Source organism: Siphateles boraxobius, unplaced genomic scaffold (assembly GCF_051911475.1).
Source record: "Siphateles boraxobius isolate OS27281-9 unplaced genomic scaffold, OSU_SipBor_1 18, whole genome shotgun sequence".
Taxonomy (NCBI): Eukaryota; Metazoa; Chordata; class Actinopteri; order Cypriniformes; family Leuciscidae; genus Siphateles; species Siphateles boraxobius.
The window spans coordinates 420,792-434,545 of NW_027508788.1; the positions used below are offsets into that span (position 1 = coordinate 420,792).

The following is a 13,754-nucleotide window of genomic DNA, read 5'->3' on the forward strand; positions in this document are numbered from 1 at the left end:
AAGGGCATTTAACTTGTGCACAGCTGTCTAAACTATACTCCTGAGTCCTAGCCCCATTAAAATGCATGTTCTTCAAAACACAACATAACATACAGTAAATCCATTTCAAAAGGCCAAAAAAATCTGCTAAAATGCCTTTTTCCCCCTTAACCTGACATGGGTCTCTTGTTCTGCAACATAATAATTTATAATCTATGGCCATGTACACACTCCAGCTAAATACATTTTACATCTACTGTCACTAACTTTGCTTTGCTCAATTACAGCTAATGCAAAACAGATTAGACTGGTATCTAAGAAGGCAGATACGTTTCTTGTTTACAGCGGAGACACCAAAATGTTAATGGTCAACAATCACACTTAGGGTACTAGAAGCGACTCCTTTACTCCATACACAATATTCAACAGCAAATAAATATGGCACTCATTAAGAACAATGCATGAATGGAATTGGGAACTTCAGATTTAAGACTAGGATACTGCACTATAGGCAAAAGTTCAAGTTTATAATAATTTTATGTAATAAAAGCATTCATTAAATGAGTGCTACATGGCAGTGCCAGCAAAAGAAATGTTAAGTCATGCTATTTTTGAAAACCAACAAATCATACTTGTTCAAATTTTTCATCAGATATTATTTATGTAAGAAATCGTGCTGGTAAATTGTAACAGATAGTTGCACATAAAAAATACAAAATCTCAATCTGCATGTCAGCAACAAAATGGCCAATCCATCTGGAATCTTGGATGAGTATAAACGCAGATGTTCGGCTTTGGGTATAGTAACTCCTATACAAGAGACCCTCATCCTCCATAAACCTGACTATGGGTTTAAATGCCGACTGGGAGCGTTCTGGAGATGTATTTACAGTACGTGTCATGTGCTGAGAGCTGGTGAAATGAAGGATATTCTCATCCTATACAAAGTAGATACTACATCCTTGCATGTTTGGACCACACACAAAAAAATTATGTTTGAAAACTGACCTCAAAAGGGGTCTCAAACCCCTCAATGATTCCTCCCACCATTACCAGGCCATCAGTGGATATTCCCAGACCATCCTTATAGGCCCAGTCCACACTCTCAACTATGGAGCAATCCACATACAATGCCAAACGGCCAGAGGACACGCTGATGGCCATGTGGTGCCAATCTCCATCGGACAGCACTGCCACGGGGAATCTGGGAACGACAGGACAGGTTTTGAAAAACAAACTACTTTATTTAGTTTTCTTGACAAGGTGAGCTAAAAAAAAATCGCATGTTAAAGTACCAGAGAACAGGGAGAGTTGGGAGAACCCAAGAAAAGTAGAAGACATTAAAATTCCTGGCAAAACATTCAGAGACACAACACTTTCTGTCTGTGTAGTGATATATGACTTTTCGGTAACACTTTAAGGTAAGGGTACATGAATTATCATAAATTCATGCATGAATTCTGCATTCATTCATGCATTAATATCTCATGAATCATCAGGAACTAACACAAGTTCAACATTTTTCATTCATGACTTCATGGACGAACAACACCTTAATTAAAACATTAACTAAGATGAGCACATCATCATGAGTTATGATTTATTACACATGATCATGATGTTTTCTTTGTTCACAGTTATGCCACCATTAATAGCACATTGTTCATCAGTGTTTCAAAGGACTAGTCACCACTTTAGTTGAGGGGCCACACACATGATGAAGTCATTGATAGATAATGCTTAGTTAATGATGACTACTGTATTTGAATGTCAACAGAATTTGTGCTATGAGTTGCGATTGGTCTATTTTGGGGTCTGTCCAATACAGTAGTCATCATTAACTAAGCATTATCTACCAATGACTTCATCATGTGTGTGGCCCCTCAACTAAAGTGGTGACTAGGTCACTGACCTAGACAAAGAACAAAGAAAACATAATGATCATGCGTAATAAATCATAATTCATGATGATGTGCTCATCTTAGTTAATGTTTTAATTAAGGCGTTGTTCATCCATGAAGTCATGAATGAAAAACGTTGAACTCGTGTTAGTTCCTGATGATTCATGAGATATTAATGCATGAATGAATGCAGAATTAATGCATGAATCACAGTGATAATCATGATTTCAGAATTCATGATAATTCATGTACCCTTACCGTAAAGTGTTACCGACTTTTTTTTTTTTTTTGCATATGCAAGCTTAAACTACACAGAAAACCATATGAGAACACAGTAAGAACATTATGGCATTGTTATGTCACCTTATGATGAATGAGAAGCACAAACAGGTAAAATGCATTCCATTTATTTTGTAATTTGGGTGTTATTGTTATTGTGGGTAATTAGGCGACAGGTCCAAATATTAGTTTTGAGAGGCCACAAGTTAAATCTCATGCCTCATTTATACGTCTCGTAAGGCTTGCTTTAAGTCACAGAAATCTAGACTTAATATATCACAGAGCTTCACAAATCGGTGGGGTCTGTGCTTGTGTTTAAGATGAACCATTAGCCAAAACTAATACTCTACAGACTTGAAGAATGAGGAGATGATGAGGATGGTTTTGTTTCATAGAAGAGGAACAAAGAAGGTCAATGACATTAAAAAGCAAGCAACAGAAAATAAGATAAGAGAAGCAGAATAAACAGACTGTGGTTACATAAGAGGATTCACTTAGATGTGCCTTTTTAATGATCTTTTTCCTGCCAAGATGACGGCTTTGGGACCAAAGTATGAACCACAAAATAGACCACCAAGTCATTGAGTTTTTTGCTGGTTCCCCGTTAATCCACATTTAAGAATGATTCAACATTGGCAATTAGATAGTCTTGTCTCCTTTCCAAGCATTCTTTTCAAGATTTTTTTTCTGTGATTAATTGTTCAGATCAGATGCTTTAACTGCTTGATAAATAAATAAATAAATAAATAAATAAAGAACAGAGATCAGGGACTGATCTTTCTTAGGGACTCTTAGATATCTCCTACATGGCAAATACAAGAGATAAAATTAAACTGTACAATTTTTAAAACAGGTTTCCTTAACACTCCCTGTCTGCCACTGAAGTGAAGACTCACTCGTAGTGTCGTTGTTGGGTGCTGATGAAGGTGAAGGTGTAGGCACTAATGCGAATCTGCAGGAGAATGTGTCCGTCTGGACAGAGGAAGGTCAGCACACTGCGGTCTTCAGACTGGGAGCTACGCAGACGCAACAGCAAACTAAACTCATCACCAAACCTGAGAAAGAAATAAAAGAGAAAACTTGATATTACATGCTTAAACTAGTTTTAAGAAAGAATATCATATATAAAGTTAAAAAACGAAAAACCCAAGTATATAGTCTTGCAAAGACCCAAAATTGTTATATTGCATTTGTACATGTTTCAATCATAACGCATTAACACAAGTTTGGAGTGTCTAAACTGAAGAACAAAATAAAAATACTTTTTTTAATGTCAGTAGCTGGTGAGTGTACACACCTGTGTCCAAACACCTGCTGTAGTGGTACAGAGAGGGTGGAGTACTGGCCTACATGCAGGACAGGACATCTTAGATTTTCATGCGTTGCTGATGCGTTGCTGCGATTAGCCACCTGCCATAGATGATCAAGAAGGTCTACTGCTTCTGACAAATAATTAAAAGCAAATGGAAAAAAATGTTAGGTCCATTTAAGCACATTTTCAACAAAACTTCAGCATTTTTGCTGAAACATACGAGGGTGGGGAAGTCACAGGGTGACTAGGTCTAACCCTAAATTGCATAATGGATCCCAGAAACATCTGTTTTAGATAACGCAGCAGGTATAGATGAGAACCGAGCCTGTAAACAAAAGGCTCTGTTGTGTAGGTGCATTTTTCCAATATTAATCATTAGCTCTGTTGAAGTCTTAGCAACTTTGAGGTAACTCTGTGTGTGAGAAGAGTCACTCAGGAAATCAGCTCACCATACAAAGAAACAGACCTGTTCAGTCATTTCATTAAATGTTTAGAGGGTCATAACAAGTCAGCTGGTCCTAAATGGAGCAGTCATACCCCATAGTGCCCACCATTGTGTTCCCTCTTTAACATGCTCATTTCCTGCGGGTGCTGAAGGTATTAATTTACAGAGTATACTGTGTGCTTGCTCATGTTTATGTGTGTCAATATCTCATACCTCCAGGTTGGAGGCTTGTGTTTTAGTGTGTAGTATTGTACAAAATGAGAGAAATAAATCTTGCTGAATGCTGAATTTGATCAAATGAGAGTAAGTGACTCAGAAAGCACAGCTCGCTATGAGCAGGTCTGAAACACACCTGGCGGGGAAGCCAGCTGACTCTGTGAGAACTGATACATCAACAGACTTTGTATTGGAGTGCAAATCTTCATTTACAAGACAAAGTTGAAAGTGAAGGCCTAGAATTAAATTTAAACACCCACTTAACATGGATGGGTTAAATTGTTATATATAAATAAAACAATATAAAACAGATATGTTTTAGCCAATTCTGAGTAAAAGAGATTGTAGTTAAAGTGCCCCTAATTTTGTTTTGGATTTGGATAGGTCTACATGCATCCAAGGTCAAAAAACACTTACATTTTCTCGGGCGGGTCACAGTAGTTGTCGTTCACACGCAGCCATAGGCTGGCATTATGCAAATGTATTACATTGTTATGCAGGTATATAACAGGACAGGAAGTGAGAATATAACTGCTGACAACTCGTTTCAGCAGTTCAGAATTTATTCTTTCTTTAGGAGACAAAAACTTTTTTTTTGTGCACTTTAATCTTTGAAACTTTGCAGACCATTTACCTTCACAACCAGCTAGCTATATTACACATTGCGTAAAAGGTAATAATTGAAAAAGCATTATAGGGGCACTTTACTATTGGTGATTATCATTCTTAATCTGACATTGCTAGCTTTTATCTAAATCGTTATCGCTAGCACAACACGCTAGTATCTTGCCAGCCTGTTAACCTGCCATCCGTGCTTGCCATCTCAAGCGCGCTCGCGCCTTTTACAAGTCCATCAAACAAATGTGGTGAGTAGAATCAATCAACAGACACAGTGATGCCGTCTCCTGTTATTGTCACTTCCACTTTGTGTCACATGTATAGTATAGCCTTCTCTGCCACGGTGAGGACTACACATGTGATAAATGCAGGGAGATAGTCAGGCTGACGGAGAAGATTACAGAACTAGAGACACGCATCCAAACTTTAATCGAAGATAGTAAGAATGCAAGGGCTCTAGATACTGCTTTGGATGCGATTAGCTTAGTGAACTCTGTACATTGTTCGGTTCCAGAGTGCCTGACGAGATCAGAATGAGATCTGCTTATTTTTCGACTCTCTGAGAAGAAAACAAACACAACCCTAGGTATTTATTTGACACAGTGGCTAAATTAACAAGAAATAAAGCTTGTATTTCCAAAGTCTCCAAAGAGCATAACAGTAATGACTTCATGAACTTCTTTACTTACAAGATTGATAATATTAGAGAGAAAATGATAACCATGCAACCATATACTACAGTGGCGCATTAGGCAGTGCATTGTAGTCTACCTGAGGAAAGATTCCATTCATTCGTTGCAATAGGAGAGGAAGAATAGTCTAAACTCGTTAAATCATCTAAATCAACAACATGTATGTTAGACTCTATACCGAAAATTTTGAAGCTGGCTATTATTAAACTTCTTATTAAAAAAAAACGCTTCTTTATCCTAGAGAATTAGTCAATTACAGGCCAATCTCAAATCTACCCTTTTTGTCAAAGATACTAGAAAAAGCTGTCCTCACAACTATGTTTCTTTTTAGAAAGAAATGGTATCTGCGAGGATTTTCAGTCAGGATTTAGACCGTACTGTTGTACTAAGACAGCTCTCATTAGAGTTCAGACCTGCAAACTCACCAGTGGTGAAAAGGGTGAAATGTTTACGAAGCAATTTGCTGGGGCATCATCCCCCATGAGAACATTTTTGTGATTTTAACATGTAAATGAAGCATTCTGGAGCATTCTGACAAGAAAACATTTTGCTTAAAGACATTTGATTCAAGTAAAAAAAAAATAAAAGAAACATTTATTGACACAATTTTATTCCATATTGATTAAGTTGGGGCCTATCAGGTACAGTACATAGCAAGAAAAATATCTCTCAACTAATGCTGTAAAGTAAACCATAAGGAACCCCAGTTGGTACATCATTCTAATATTAAAGTTTAAAAATGATTTATTTGTAAGCTACTTCCATTTAAATCACACATAAGGAAGTTTTTATAATAATGTTATAATACATTTTTAATGACATAATTATGTTTCTACTTTTTACTTCTGTCTGTCATAAGTAAATATAATTTATTTTGAAGCAATATTCTCATCAGCTTTTACATGGGCTACTTAAATCTGCGTATATGTGATTTTTACACCAGGGCGTTACCTTTATAAAGGACAATTTTTAAACCTTACTAAATATATGCGTTATCTTTCATGTCAAATTCTTACATTTGATCAAATTCAGTTTTATTAATAAGGGCTGTTATCAATCAAATTAATTAACTTACACTGCAAAATTACAGCTGTAATAAATAATTTTATGAGATTGAGGTTTAAACAAATAATAAAATAAAAAATAAAATCAATGATACCTTCAAACAATAAACCAATAGGTGGCTGCAAGTGACTGTCTTAATAAATGAATCGAGTCATTCATTAAAACGATTTGTTCAAAATGCTGAATCATTCAATTACAAAACAGCTATTATTGTTGCTTTTCTTTTGTAACTATTTTTGTCTGTGAAATAGAACAAAACCAGTCAATATTGCGTCTAAATTGTAAGTGACTACATATTAACTAGGGTACTTGTTTATTAAACTATAAATTCAATGTAACATTTGCAATCACGATATTATAGAACAGCTCCCTTAGTCACACAAAAAAAAAAAAACATCCCGAAAAAATTCATCGGATCTACACAATTCACATAGATGACATATTTTGTTTCAAAATGGCGAATTTCGCAGAAAAGCGACTAGTTTGCAGGTATGAGAGTTACAAATGATTTGCTCTTGTCATCCGATTGTGGTTGTATCTCTCTATTAGTGTTAATTGATCTTAGTGCTGCATTTGATACTATTGATCAGAACATTCTTTTATATAGACTAGAAAATTATGTTGGCATTAGTGGAATTGCATTAGCATGGTTCAAATCATACTGATCTAACCGTTATCAGCTTGTAGCAGTAAATGAGGAAATGTCTTATCAATCACAAGTTTGGTATGGAGTACCACAAGGCTCAGTACTAGGACCCTTGCGGTATACTCTGTACATGCTACCCTTGGGAGATATCATTAGGAAGCATGGGATTAGTTTTCATTGTTATGCAGATTATACTCAGCTCTATATCTCTTCGCGCACCGACGAAACTTGCCAATTCAAGAAATTAACGGAATGCATAGCGGATATAAAAATTTGGATGACTAGTATTTAATTCCTATTATTTAATTCTGAAAAAAAAAAACGTAGTTTCTAATGATTGGACCAAAAACCACGTACTAATCTAGAATACTGTCTAACACTTGATGGCTGCTCGGTCAAGTCTTCGTCGTCGATTAGGAGCCTGGTTGTGCTCTTTGATACCAATCTTTCATTTGGAAGCGACGTTTCTAGCGTCTGTAAAACCACATTCTTCCATCTTAAAAAAACATCTAAATTACGACATATGGTTTCAATAAAAAATGCGTAACAGTTAGTTCATGCGTTCATGACCTCAAGGCTAGATTGTTGTAATGCTCATATGGGGGGTTGCTCTGCACGCATAATGAACAAACTAAAGCTGATCCAAAACGCAGCCGCTAGAGTTCTTACTGGAACCAGGAAGTATGACCATATTAACCCGGTTCTGTCAACACTACATTGGCTCCCTATTAAACATTGTATACATTTTAAAATATTGCTGATTACTTACAAAGTACAAAATGGTTTAACCCTGCAGTACTTGAGCGAGCTCTTAACGCATTATAGTCCTTCACGTCTATTGCGATCTCAAAACTCTCGCCAGTTGATAATACCTAGAATATCAAAGATAGATCCTTTTTCTATTAATCACCTAAACTCTGGAACAGTCTTCCTAAAATTGTCCGGGAAGCAGACACATACTGTCAGTTTAAATCTAGACTAAAAACACTTCTCTTTAACCTGGCATACACATAGAAAATTATACATTCCTATTATTCAAATCAGTTAAAGGATTATAGTACTCGTTACATCATAAGAAGAATGGCTGGAATTCTCCCACCTGATGGACTTTTGGTTACTTGCCACTGTCACCTTTTTTCCACCTTTGTTGCCATTGGCTTGGCTTGCTTAGTTCAAATTTAACATTTAATTTAATATAATAAAATATAATATTGATCTGCCTGTATTGACATTGACACTATTATACAAGAACTGAACTGAGCTGGATGATGACATCACGGTTTACTCCAGAGCGGCTATATATAAATGAACTAAATTAATAACTTTAAAAAAAAAATAAAAAAAAATTAAACATCACTGAACTTACTTAAGCTGGACTGTGACACCATTTTCTTCTGGAAACAAACTTTTTTGCATTATTTTCCTGTTATCTCTGTAAAGCTGCTTTGAAACAATCAGTACTGTAAAAAGCGCTTTATAAATAAATGTGACTTGACTTGACACTTGAAATGAAAGATCAAGATGAGCAGTGCATTGGGATACAGTATTTCATGCAGAATACTCGGACTGTACTGCATATTATACGTGTTATGGCTGATAGCCAATAAATAGAAAATATTAATTTATACTACCGTTCAAAAGTTTGAGGTCTGTAAGATTTTTCAATGTGTTGAGAAAATCTTATGCTCACCAAGGCTGCATTTATTTGATGAAAAATACAGTAAAAACAATAATAATGTGAAGTATTGTTACAATTTACAACAAACTGTTTACTATTTTAATACATTTTAAGCCTTTACTCCAGTTTTCATTGTCAGAAGATCATTAAGAAATCATTCTAATAGGCTGAACTGGTGCTCATAAAACATTTCTTGTTATTATCAATAACAAAATAACACGGAAACCATGATACATTTTTTCAGGATTCTTTGATGAACAAAGTTAAAAAGTAAAATAAACTGCATTTATTATTCTTTTATAACAATATGAAATTTCTTCACTGTCATTTTTGATCAATTGAATACTTATATTCAGCAAGCACATAGGCTATTGATTTCTTTCAAAAGAATAAAATACTAACACTATAGAATGAAAAATGGATATTCATTTTGAGATCTGCAAAATAATTAAATTATTAGTGTTTTTAAAGATGACCTAAGTGAGTGTTAGATGTAAAAATAGGTCAAATGAGCATGCTAAATTATACATGACGACACTGACATCAAGAAAACTTAAAAAAGGCTGCCTCTGCCAACACTGTTAACAAGGAGAAGAGTGAATCAACAGGTTAAGCGAGGATTCTGATGACTGAACCTGCACACTGACCACAGCAGATTTACACACTGTGTAACAAGCTGCACCAAGACTGCAAGCCTTTTTCCAGGAACATGTAATTACTTCAACAGGATTACACATCCCCCTCTTCCCTTACTCACCCCCAGTCACATAGTAAACACACTGCGAAGAGGAACATGCACCAAACTTTCACCAGATTTTTGGATTTTAGAAATTTCAGCAATTCCTTAATTACATTTTCTCATACTATTTAAGCTCTAATATAACAGTTCTAAATTGACAGCTAGATTCTATGCTGCACTCCAGTCAATTCCACAGTGGTTGTCACATTATTCATGGTAATTAGTCAGGCTGTATTGGTCACACAGATTTACGTTGGAAACAAGATATGCAGACCCCTATCTGGTGACAGACTAAAATCCACCTTTCAAAACTATGATTGTTTCTGAACCACTAGCCAACAATATTAGCAAGATATCCAATGGAAACTTCACTGATATTCTGAGAGAATTTGGCTCACTTCTTGTCCTTACAATGATATATCAACAAACCGAGCCTGCTGGTTGAAAGTCTGAAAACAAAAGAAGTGATTTTCAGGTTAAGACCTGCTTTAGACTAACAAAAAGATCCATAAATACTGAGGATATGACATCACACTCACATCAAAGCTCAGATGACTTAAGTCCAGATGTTGAGATGCTGTCATCCCAACAAGCCAAGGATATTCTACTTATTTTGATTATAATCTATAGAGAGTTAGTTGGAGGAATTTGCCTGTGAAGCCTCATGGCAACATGGTATTATTTATCAAAAAACTCAAGAAAAGAAAGAAAGACAGGAAGGAGGAGAAGAGCGAACAAAGGGAACTAGAGAAAGGATACACTCCGCACTTTTAGGAAAGGTTAAGGTTAAACGATTCTTACCCAAGTTCTCTATAGCAAAATGACTGATGCATTTTACCTATGTTTCAGACGACACAGAAATGACAACACACGCAAAAAAAAAACACACAAAAAAACAAACCAGCTGCCTGAAATTGTTCTTACTTGAAACTTATCCCGAGGGCAGCATAGTGTCCGTGTTTCAAAACAAGGCTAGTGATCAAAGCTGTGTTTATGACAGGGAAGATTGATTTGGGGGTCACACAATGCATACAGTCTGAAAACTTTCTGCGAGGACTGTGAGCGATGCATTCTCATCAGTCAAGCATTTTCCATAGGCTCGGTCCTACAGTACTTCCTGTGTTTGGGAGAGCATGGACTTCGCCAAGGAGAACATTCCTCTAGGACACATCATGTCTGCAAGCCGTACGACTGCCACATGGATGTGCAACAGAGTGGATAATAGGGCATATAAACCAACTCCGAGAAAATACAAACTTCTTCAATTACAAGCTATTAGAGCTAGTGTGGAAAGTGTGCTTTGAAACTACGGCTATTATCATTCATAGCAGATTAAAATAAAATAATACATTTGTAAAAAAAAAAAATTAGTACACAGAAGAGTTTGATCAAAATTATCTTGTTATTTAAATAAAATTTAAATTTGAAATGATAATAGTTAAGTATAATCTTATTAATTAATCTAATTTAAATTTCAGGAGTGTGAGCCATTGCACAAGTTACAAGTCAGATAACCAGATAATCGTATCAAAGCAGCTGGTACATGGCACAACTATACTGCATGGCGAGCTGGCGGCGAGCTTTTGTGCTATGCAGAGACTGGAGCTTTGAATGTAGCTGCTATAGCTTCAGATAGAAAAAAGAAAGAAAATAAAAAGATGAGTGAGCAAATGATTTGCTGAAAAGCAGAGAAAGGCATAGCCATTCCTTTCAACAAAAACAACTATAGTGTATTTGTGTGAGTGTGTATGTGTCAGTGTATCACGCTGTAGGGTTGGAGCTATAATAATATTTATAGATCTATAGCCTATGGGATGTGGTTGTGTTTTGGCAAAAGGGGAAAGCCTATATGCTGTTAAAATCGGGCAGACTCCCTGAATTTTTTAAACATGTTTAAAAATGATCGAGAGGTCGGGAGGTGGTTGTAACATACTCGGCTTGGCTTGGAATTCCTCTCACACATTGTGAGCCTTGACCATACAAGCATCAATGATTTCTTCCGAGAGGGGTTGAAGCTCATACGACAGCAAAAATCATATGCCCGGCTTTAGTAGTCAAAAGGTTTCAGTCAATTAAAAGTAACTATAAAAGTACTAATTATGCAACCACTGTTTCCTGCCTGTACCTTTATGTGATGCATAATCAGAATAATTGATCAAACGTAAGAGAACTAGAATAAGGAATGTTTTGCATTCTGTAATAACTTGTCTGTAGTGTCTCAACAGCCATAACACAGTACCGTATTGTTCTACAAGAAATGCATCAAAAGCCACAACTGTATCTAATGAAAGACCCTTCATCTATGCCCATGCCCTTCTGCGAAGACAAGACCCTCATGATTATTCACACATGCTGGTTGGAATCTTTCTTTAGAGACAAACAACATTTGTGGTGAAATGAGCAAGCTCTTTTCCAAAATACAGAGGTGGACAGACCACTTAGAGAGGCCACGGGTGAATGACACAAAAAAGTGTGGAAAGAATGTGCCTGATGGAAAGATAATTTGAAGGCAGACGAATGAGTTGCCCTGCCCTGGTAGTAAAGTCTGTTCTTCTCTCATAACTCTTCCATAATGGTTTGTAGTGGGTAGAAGAATCCTTCAGTATGCTCATTTGAAACGGGATGCTGCACGAGGAGTGACCTAAAGAATAAAAGCAAAACCCTTACGGTCAAGCCATAAATACATTGGCCACAGACAGCTTAGAGTTTAAAAGCAGGAGGATTGACAAGACTGATGCAAAACGATTACCCTTTACATGAAAAGGTGAAATAAATAATACCCCATTTCAACCATTTAAATTCAAATGAGTAAAATACCAGAAGGATGAAAAGGACTGTTATTCATTGTCTAGAACTCAAATATATATGCTACAAGAAAAACAAACAGAAAAACCCACAAATGGCATATTTCTGCAGAAAAGCATAAAAGTGCAAATAAGAGATGCCTGTAAATTAATAAAGTAGCATATGGTGCAAAACAACTGAAGTAAAGCATCTCCTTAAGCATATCCTGTGAAAGCCGGTTAGTTTTGTTCCTAAGAGCTCAATACACGGCTCCAGATGTCGATGTCTGTATCACGTGGGAGGAGCGTTCAGACACTGCATAACACTGGCACTCAGGGATTGTGTTGATGGATCACATGTGCAGACAATAAATAAAATCCAGAATAAGCCACAAGTCACATCATGTCACATGCTGAATGCATGAGGCACAACCATTGATCACAAAAACTAGATACAGAGCCACTACAGTATCTTAAAACAATGTTCTTTATCATTCACCGGAGTCTGGGCTTCTCTAACTGATAAAAGCAAGATGTGATGCTCTAATATAGAATCAGTACAGCTATCAGTGCAGCTTATGTCAAGCTTTTAGAATTCAGCAAAGAAGGATAAATTGTTTGTTATTTTGTTATTAGCTTTAACAGTTTTAGCAGTGCTGTTTTAAAGGGGATTCATTTAGTGACAAAACAGAAATTACAGCATGCTGACAATGTGCTGTGCTTCCGTCTTGTGAATTTATAATGAAAATGCCTTTTAAATTCCAGTTCAATTCCTGACTTTGAAACAAAGAATTGCAATTTGAAATTGAGGAAATATGATTACAATGAAGACAATCTTAGAATGTCCGCTTTGTAAAGCAGTGTTTAAAAATTAAAAAAGTGTGCAGGTTTATCAACCCTTACAAATAGATAGAACAATTGTACATTGAAATTTAGTTTGATCCAAAGCAACTAACAAATTAAGGAAAATAAAGTGACAGGCTATAAAAGTAAGAAATTGTGAAAAAACTAGCTGTTTAGACAACCCTTTGAATAATCAATTTTCTTTAGATAGTAGTTTTGGGTGTTCTGTGAGAAGGTTCTGCTTGTTGAAACATCCAAGCAGATGTTGAGGTCCAGAAGTCATCTCACCTGGACCAACCAGGTCGCTGAAAAAGGGTTACAACTGCCTCAAAAAGACTGGATTGATGAGCTGTGATGCAGACTCCATGAAAATACTCAGAGGAAATATGGAGATGAGAAACCAGACATAGAGCTCATGTACTGAAAGGCAGGTGAGAGCTCAGAGGTCATATTGATCCCATGTGACACAACGATGCTTTGCTGTGATGACTGATAGAAGCCAGTTGAAAATTCCCAAAATGTTCTGCTCTCATAAAGTTACGAGATGGGGTTCACACG

At 36.2% G+C, this 13,754-nt stretch overlaps 1 protein-coding gene across 3 annotated transcripts in view; it reads right to left on the reverse strand.

Annotated features, from left to right (window-relative positions):
• Positions 1 to 13,754, reverse strand: part of LOC143740740 (uncharacterized) — a 73,383-nt gene that overhangs the window by 48,196 nt on the left and 11,433 nt on the right. For 2 of the 3 annotated variants that reach the window (XM_077232738.1, XM_077232737.1), the window contains 3 exons: positions 3,457 to 3,601; positions 3,056 to 3,214; positions 988 to 1,183 (listed from right to left, as the gene is read on the reverse strand). In XM_077232738.1, coding sequence (XP_077088853.1) covers positions 988 to 1,183; positions 3,056 to 3,214; positions 3,457 to 3,601 — 500 coding nt within the window. The remainder of the gene's footprint in view (positions 1 to 987; positions 1,184 to 3,055; positions 3,215 to 3,456; positions 3,602 to 13,754) is intronic. The other variant, XM_077232739.1, reaches the window with a different exon arrangement.